This window comes from Cariama cristata, unplaced genomic scaffold (genome assembly GCF_000690535.1).
Source record: "Cariama cristata isolate BGI_N322 unplaced genomic scaffold, ASM69053v1 scaffold33085, whole genome shotgun sequence".
In the NCBI taxonomy this organism is placed as follows: domain Eukaryota; kingdom Metazoa; phylum Chordata; class Aves; order Cariamiformes; family Cariamidae; genus Cariama; species Cariama cristata.
The window spans coordinates 25,216-34,253 of NW_009617514.1; the positions used below are offsets into that span (position 1 = coordinate 25,216).

General features: G+C 42.2%; 1 protein-coding gene across 1 annotated transcript in view; it reads right to left on the minus strand.

Moving 5' to 3' along the window:
- Nucleotides 1-9,038, minus strand: part of LOC104161960 (AT-rich interactive domain-containing protein 1B-like) — a gene marked incomplete at its 3' end in the record, with an annotated part of 66,154 nt that overhangs the window by 24,707 nt on the left and 32,409 nt on the right. Inside the window, exons 5-6 of the mRNA XM_009700563.1 lie at nt 7,813-7,992; nt 1,098-1,425 (exon numbers count right to left, since the gene is read on the minus strand). Coding sequence (XP_009698865.1) covers nt 1,098-1,425; nt 7,813-7,992 — 508 coding nt within the window. The remainder of the gene's footprint in view (nt 1-1,097; nt 1,426-7,812; nt 7,993-9,038) is intronic.

The window sequence follows — 9,038 nt, forward strand, 5'->3', positions numbered from 1 at the left end:
TTTTATATTGCACCTTGGAATTACAGCAACTCTAGCATCCACAAACACTGGTCTTGAATGATAAATACCTGTACGTGTATATGTCCATCTAGGTACGCATATGCATAAATAAATGCAAGATGCCTAATACACACAGAAACATGCTCACCAGAACACTGCAACCAGTTTTGTGTAATTATCAAACGTAACGGAACTTCTTGTAACAGAAAAAGATAATAAATACACCAGGAGTTATTTGAGTCCAGGGAAATGTGGAAATTAACTCATCTGAAAAATTTCCTAGAAAATATGATTTCACTGCAAGTATTCAGGCATCTTAAGAATAACCACAGACAGAAAAGTGCCTTTGCCAAAATCCGTGCACAAACAGCAGCATGCAGTTGTGCTGCCCGAAGGGGAGACAAGACGACAGATGATGGCTTCAACCTCTACAATCCGGTTTACAGGTTCTCTCTTACGGATGCGTCTAAGTGGCAGTTATCAAGTCCAGATAACTACAGATTGCTTTTATGCCTCCTTCTGCCTTTCCCCTCCAGCTGCTCCCCTCAGCCTGCCCTCCTCTCCCCATCTGCATGCCTGCCTAGGAACAAGAACATCCCGTAGAAGAAAACTGCCATCAGCGTTGCTGCTTACAACGTGGGCAGTAAATGCAAGAGCTGATGGGCAGCTTCACAAGCTTCCTTACTCTCTGGCAGTGGCAAGCTGCCAAGGACACGTTGGCCCTCTCTCTACTGGAGATAAAAAATACATATCCAGCTAACCAATTTTAAGTTTCAGAGGGCTTGTTTTCAACTCCTAATGTCACTGCAACCCTGTGGGTTTTCCTAAAGTCTACAGTGCCAAGAACCAAACTGGAAGTGGCCGTCATCTCCACTATCACAGCTGCTTTTCAAGAGGATAATTCAAACACACAAAAGCATGCTTTCCCCTTACGTTTAAGGAAAAGTATCCTTTCTACATGCCATCTCCTCCCAGAGATATGGGCACAGAGAGAACATATATAAATGCATACGCATACACCTATACTGTGCCGTTACTTCAGAAATGACAAGAAAAATATTCCTACTCATTTAAACTCCTTTCACCTGGACGCATACCTGCTCTGAGCGGAGTTTGCAGCAGCCTGCATCACTGCAGCAGCCGCCTCCTGTGCCTTACGGTTCACAGTTGGCATGGGTGGGCCCATCCCAGGGCCTCCCTGCTGAGACATCCCAGGAGAATTGGGGGTCATACTGCTCATGTTTCCAGGAAACGGTCTGCTCTGCATCCCAGCTGATGGTATCCGTCCCAGGGGCATGGTACCGCAAGGCTGGCTTGGCCCCTGTCCATGCATCTGACTGTTGGCATTTATACCCATGCCAGGTCCCGGGCCACTGTAACTTGTGTTGGGCACGCCACTGTACGTCGGTGGTCTGGAGTAGTTTCCTGAAAAAAGTGGTAAAAATCACAGAGAAAAACATTAAACTTTTGAGCAAATATTTCTATTTAGGAAGTTAGCAGTTGCAGAACTTACACATCTGAACTAAAGTGAACCACGGTGGCCTCAAAGTCAGAACAACCTTTTCAGTAAGAGGACAGACAAGCAGCAGAACAAGCTGCCCAAGGAGGTTGTGCAGACTCCCTTCTTGGAGGTTTTCAAGACCCAGTTGGATAAAGTCATGAGTAACCCACTCTGACCTTGTATCTGACCCTGATTTGAATACAAGGTCAGCCAACAACAACTCCTGAGCACCCTTCCAACATGAACGATCCAATGAACCTGATTTTCATGCACCCTGAAACATTTTCTGCCTAATATATGTCATGGGATAACAGCAAACAGAGAAAAGCATAGCCTCCAGAGGGTTAACAATATAGCACACAGCACAAAACCGCCTTATGTAGCAAAGAGATATGTGGCGTGTAAGAAATCCATTACATAAGCTCAAGGGAGAATCTTATTTTTGTAATTTCATGTTCTCATTCTTCATCTTTCTGCAATTTCAGCAACAGGCTATTCTCACTGGCTTCTTGCTCCTCACCGTTCTGCCCATTTGTGTCAGAGATGCTTTGGCACAGACTGGTGAGGACGGCTGCCGAGTCCCAAGAAACATTCCCGCTTCCTCCTGCCCTACCCTGCCTTCCTGGTAAATTGAAATTTTGGCTATGCCAGCAGAAGGGGCGGTAGCTTACAGCGCACCTCCTCTGGGAAAACCAGTATTACAAGGGCAACCAGCAGCAGTACAAAGATGCTAATATAAACAGGTGCCTTCTGAAGGATAGCATGAAAACCTGGCTGACCCCAATCTATGTTGTCACTGGAGCAAAGCGCTCCGCTTGCAGCAGCTTAACTCATTTGAGTGATGATTTTCCTATCATGTTGAAAGCTCAAGGAAAAGCAAGTGTGCAGCATTCAGTGTGACAGAAACAAACCCAAGCAGCATGAGAAAGAGGGGAAAAAAAAGGTAAAGATATGATAGAAAAGTATTTTAGGAAACGGATCACATTACACTACTTCAGTCATCAGTTTTGACTTGTCTGTCTTTCCATCTCATCCAGATTAGTGGAAATATGACCCGTTCCCTCCCTGTGGGACGCCGCAGAGCAGAGTTTCCTGACTACTCTCAGATATTCCCACGCTTGTTCAAAGTCAGCAGCCCTTGGACTCTTCCTCTGAACGTGGAGATCAGCCACGTCTCTTCTCAGGCCTCAGCTACCAGGCAGAGGAGTCGGTGGCATGCGACTCTTGCTTATATTTAAAATAAATATATTCATCCATCGTTGGAATGCACACATAATTAATTCATATGTTCCTGCTGCTGTGCTCTGGGTGATCCTCCCCTCCTCCCTACCCAGTAACCGACTTGCTCTGCTACAAGTTCTCCCCAGCAAGAACATGTGAGATCTACATTTCCCAAGGTGACGGAGCAAGAATTCTCTTCTGTTTTAGAAACCAAGTTTCTGCCTGGGGGTCTTCACAGAAGGATCCCCAATATGTGGTTCCACTGAGATGAAAGGCTCCACATTTAGCTTTATGCTGACTTCAGACCGCCCCGTCATTTCTCCTCTTCCTCGAAACGCAGTCGCTGGCAGGTGACTGTTTTCTGTTCAGCGAGCCTTCGTCCCTAGCCAGAGTTCTGGCTGCTGAGACCTGCTCAAGCCACACTTCTGACCCAACATATGCGATCACAAATGGAAGGGTTCACTGGCTTCATACTGCTCTGCTTAGTGTTAAAGGTGTAACACACAACTCGGATGTTGCTCTGGTTTTCCACTCGCTTTGTGCAAGAAAAATGTAATGCAGCAAGACAGTGGAGATGTGCACATAAAGATTATGCACAGCCAGTTAACACATTTTATGTACATGGTATTAGTAACACTGCTTCCCAAAGAGATGCCAATTCCCTCCCTACACTAGCAGACCTGATATCCGTAGTCACTGGGAGCTACTGTCAGTCCAATTTACATAAAGCCAATTTGTTTTGTCAGTTAGAAAAGTATTGTTCAGCAGCATGCTTGGAGGAGCAAACACCACCACTAAATACTATTGCTGTTTTGATGCTATTTTGAATTGGGACAAAAAACCCACTTCTTTTGTGCTTTGGCTTCTCCAGCATAAGCACAACACAGAAAAACCAGCGGACTTTTCTCCATAAAAATATGTGCCTCAGTTAAAATAGCTCCTAATCATTCATCTCCAGGGGTACACGTCCAAGAGCACAGGGAAGTGGCATCTTTTCAGTAAGGAAAACAAGTTTCAATATTTTTTCCATGTTTTTTTCCCCTAAGCACTTCCTCAATACTTCAAGTACTAGCTATTCTTATACCTTTCCCAGACCACAAAAAAAAAAAAAAGGGCAAAATAAAAGCCAAACAAAACACAAGAGGAATTGCCAGGAATGAGGAGTGCAATCTTATTTCCATGTTTCTCTAATAGATTAGTAATTTGCTGGCAGTGGCTTTGACAGAAAACAGATGGATGCAGCATTAAACACAATGAATGCAGCAGATGCTAGGCCAGCCCACATCAGCTGGACGTGTCAGGCAGCCAAGTCCAAGAGCCCACACTTTTCAAGTGGGTACAAGCCTGGCAACAGCGGCTGTACAATACTACTGAACAACTTCTCCCCTCCATATCCGAGGGCTTTTTGATTCCAGCTCCCCTTTGGCAGTTTAGAATTGTACCCAGAGAGATGACATGTCAAATGCAGGAGAAAAAACAAAGCAGTAACTGGAATCAGGAGGAAAAAAAAAAGGAAAAAAAGTGTAATGAAGATAAAATATAAAAAAGCCTACTAACAACCTGCCAAAGACAGATGTTCATACCCACTGCTGAAACTCTGGTCCACTTTGCCCAGGTTTGCTGAACAAAGTGCTCCGACATCTTGCCATTTCTAGGCAAGCTGAAAAGAGGGAAACTTGAGAACTACCTGATAGTTTTACTCTCCGCTTTAGAGACACAGATCAGATTCAGAGTATTAAAAATAGTATCTTAAAATAATTTTAGAATTTTTTACATGTGCACTTAACCATCAAGATTTTCTTGTACAGAAAATTTAAATGTATTGTTCTGAATTCCTCTGAAACTGTTCTACCTAGGGGACTTCAGTAGTTACAGTTGATATTTCGGTCTTAACTCCACAGGCTGTGGTGTATGTGGGTCCGGATTCCGAGGTGCACACTCCTGAGATACTCAGGGCATCTCATGCTTAAGATGCTACCACTTTAATTAAAATCTAGGATTAAAATTAGTGGGAGATAGATAGCAAAGTGCTTTTGTGAAATGAGTCCAACATGAAAGCTTACAAAGCACAAATACTCAATTTGTATTACTTTACTATGAACAAAAGGGGGTTTAACTTACTATCAAGTTCCGGGGTTGTGGTTCAAACAAGTTCAGCAGTGGTTTCTCTCTTTATTATACCCAAACAGAGCAGTTTTACTGATGAAGTGAGTAGGAGAAGTTAGGGAGACGGGATGCGTTTCTGACATGTTTTACTGATCCACAGGAAGTTTTTCTCAGCCCCAGTCTTCAAAGACCCACCAGACTACAGCATCCGACTGCTCTCCAGAGTGCACTTAAGGGACATTTTGCTGTGGCAGCAGTTTGATGCTCGGCTCATAGACCAGAGCTTCATTAGCCCCCGAGCTACATGTTGTCCAAACATAAACCAAAGAGACTGTTCCTTTCAGTAACAACTTCCAGTCTCACTCTGCTTTTTTCTGTTCTTGGGGACAGGAAAATGCTGGGATTTAAGAAAAAATTAAAACTTATGTTCTGTACGGCATACTCCTGTGTTGTTGTATCACAGACACACAGAAGTGTAGAGCCAAAGCCATATTTTATTTTTGCAGGAAATGGTTTCACAGGATTGGACTAGGTCTCCAGGACAGAACTGCTTCCTGGGAAAATATATTCTACTCTTAATATAGCTCTAAGTGTCATGTAAACACATGAAAACCAAATAAATCAACCATACGCATGAAATGGATCATTCTGCTCTCATGAACTGGGGGCTAATTCCTCCAACCCAAACTTACTGGTGTAGTCTTTACTATGGTGAGCAATTCCACTGCAGAGAAAGGACACTAGCCTTGAGCAACGGTTTTCAGGACAGCACATAGTGAAATCTAGCATTCAAACTAAAAGCTTAATGTCACAGAACGCTTTCACGCACATACAAAAATACAAGTAGTCCTGTGAAACTCAGCCTATGCTTAACAATATTCTGGAGGAAGGTCTATGTGAACAAAACATGGCAAGCAAATAAAATCCTTGAGAATTATTTCAGTCTAATAATGTAAGAACTTGGTTGCAACCCAGGTAATTTTTAATGTATTTGTTATTTTGGCAATAAAAGGTAAATGGGGTAACATTATTATATATTCATCATTGCTGGCATATAATTGTGCTTTGTAAGAGGGTATGTTAAGATCTGCAATTACAGATTACTTTCATTAAAAATGAAAAATGCTATTAAAAAGTTAAATCCAGGTAAATACACGACTTTGAAATATCACCATCTTCGTCACTGGATTTTATTAATGGTCACATTAGCCTGGTGAAAATGTAGCATTCTTCTGCTCTAATTGTTACCTGTAGAGCTGAAAGACTGCAGGGCCCTAATTTTATGATGACCAGTGCACAGGATCACTGGTACTCTCCAAGAGCTGGCAGAAGAAGACGCTTTTCATCCATCACACTATTCACCAGCCCCTTCTGAAATGGCCTGTTAATGACAATGATGCTCATTTTCTTCCTGCCCCTCAAGTTCACTTTTTAATAGCCGTTTCTTCCTGACCGCGACCCATAAAATCATTACATAGGCACTTTCATCTACAGAGGGAGGAAAAGAACTGCTGAACTCAAGCAAAAAAGAAAGTAGTATTCGGCGTGTTACTTAAATGCATTGATTTAGTACAAAAACCTTTCCATTCAATCAGTGTGGATGGCTAATGTTTTACTGCACTTGACACCCACTATTCCCATGGTTCGGAATCTCAGCAGCAGCGGTACAGCTGGAAGTCAGGATAGCACATCATAAATCCACTGGATTTTTACCAGTTAAGCTAGTTGCTCACTGTGCAGATAAAAATAAGCACTTGGACAGCATTTTATGGCCACAAAATGCCTTCCAAATAAAAGGAAAGCACCAGTCAACTGGAGTTAGGTAATTAATCTTCACACATGGCTATAAGGCATTACTAGCCCCATTTTACAGTTAAGGAAAGCGAAGCAGAGAAATGAATCTACTTGCCTAAGTTGAAAGATGGTGTAAAAGGTAGAGCCAAAATTAGAAACTGGGAAATCTTGGCTTGTAGCCCTGTGCTCAGAACGCTACAACAAACGCTACCCAGAGATGAAACAGAAAGGAACACTGCACAGGGCAGCAAGGCTCCCTGCAAACAAACATCAGGACTAGTTCTCAGAAACTCCAGAGACTAAAATAACCATCCCTGCTAGCATGGGCAAGCCATCGAGCCCTTACAGAACTTCCCACCACTGGCTCCAGTCCTTTTTGAGGATTTTGAAGTAAGAAAGCAATAGTGGGAAGTGTTGAAATAGAAGAGCTTCTTCATGTACCTCTAAAGAAAATACTGCCCCATATATATTCTGTGGCTTGACTTCAACTTCATTAAACTCCTAAACAGATGCATACTTTATAAAGGTTATCCATTAAAGGCAAAACAATAGACAAGTTCAAGGTTGTCCAGGGGCAGAAATTGTGTATTCTATTTTTGTTTTAGTCCTCCAACAATTCTGTCAAACAAGCAAAATAAAAGGAACTGTCTCTCTCAGTTTGAAGGGTTAGTTAAGATTCACAAACCGTATGCATTAGAGCTCAATATTATATTCCCACAGTAGCCACTGTATTATTATGCTCGTTAGAAGACTTTAACCCTCACAGTCACCACACAATTTCAGTTCGGCCTTGAGATTTCATCTAAGAAAAGAAGTCCTATTTTGGGATCGGTGTTGTGACCCTTATTCCATGCTTGGTCAAATGCGGTCTCATCACAGAGACGACATGCTTGGGCTCCTAAACAATGGCCCTGGCAATGCAAGAGATTCATCATTTCCTTGCCCAATTTAAGGTCGTTATTTTTATATAGGGAAAGGTGCTAGTAACAGAAGCAGCTTCATCTCTGGATGGTAGGTTTTTTGTTTAGTTTGGCTTTTTTTTTAGGGAGGGTGTTGTGTGTGCGGGTTTTTTGTTTTTGTTTTTAAGAAATCACATACCTGTCTACATACATGATACACATATATTTTATAAATACTTATCATACATATTTTATAAAAATTATCATATGTATTACCAGCAAGCATTTTACCTTGTGGTCCATACTGGCTCATCTGAGGCCCGTAAGTACCACTTGAATTACTCTGCTGAAAGCTACCGATGCCAGGATGCACTTGGCCTCCAGGTGAGGGGTGTGGTGACATGGAAGGTCCAGTTTGCTGAGGTCCATACTGTGACATTTGGGGGTTCCTCTGTATGCCTGCCATAAAACCTAAAGGGAAAAAAGCACCAAACAAAAATTAACATTCAGGTAACTTTTCTTTATTTAAGAAGTCTTTGACATTAAAAAGACCCCCAGCCCTCTTTAGTTATTTTCAGACTAAAGATACCCAGAAGACCGCTGCTGCTCATACGAACAGAAACAAGCACATCTCCAAGTCGGCAATGCTGTCTCAACAACCAAAACCTGCACAAAAGGCTCAAAAACTTTTACTTGTAGAAGAAAGACGGGGCAGTCCTGCTTAGTTACAAACAGTCATTGATTTTCAAATTAAAACAATCTTTAGGAAAAAAAATTAAAGGCAATTATCTGCATTACCTAACTAGTAGTAGGGAATTTGCCTGATGACTTATGGTGGGAGTATCATAACTGTATGTTGCTACCAAAATGCATAAATTCAGCACATAGAAATCCTCTGTAAATATTTCCACTGCCCACAAACTCTCCAGAGCTAAAATTTCCCTTTATGTAAAGACTAGTCATACCAGCCAGAAAAAAGAGTTGTTCTGGTATGTATTTGTGCTCTGGGTCCTTCTTCTGGTCTGTCCCCAGCACACCTGTATTGCTTTCTCTCCTTTTTCCCTTTTGTAAATATATTAATGAATCCCAATTTAATTTAAGGTTCAAAAGCTGCGGCAAGAGACCTAGTAAAATGCTATAAAATCTAGAAGCTTCCTATGAAAGAACAGAACTAAGCCTATTAAATGTGAGAAGAGGTTTTTGTGGCGGGGTTGTTTAAGTTTTCATGAACTGGGAAAAATCCTGCAATCCTGTTCATGAAACGTCGATGCTGGTTTTCTAACATTTTACCCTGAAAGGTTTTAGTGCTGCTTTCAACGTTGAAGAGGATGTGCTGAGGAGACGGCAAGTTTTTTTTTCTTATTTCTGGAGGAAATCCGCTTTCTTTTCTGTTCCGCCTGCATATTAAATTTCACCTTCACATTTCTCCACAAGGCAGAAGGCCAGCGTACTGAAGGACAGCGTTTGCTCTGCTGCCGTGGCGGCCTGCGAGGCCGCTGGCGGCTCACCCCCCGCCG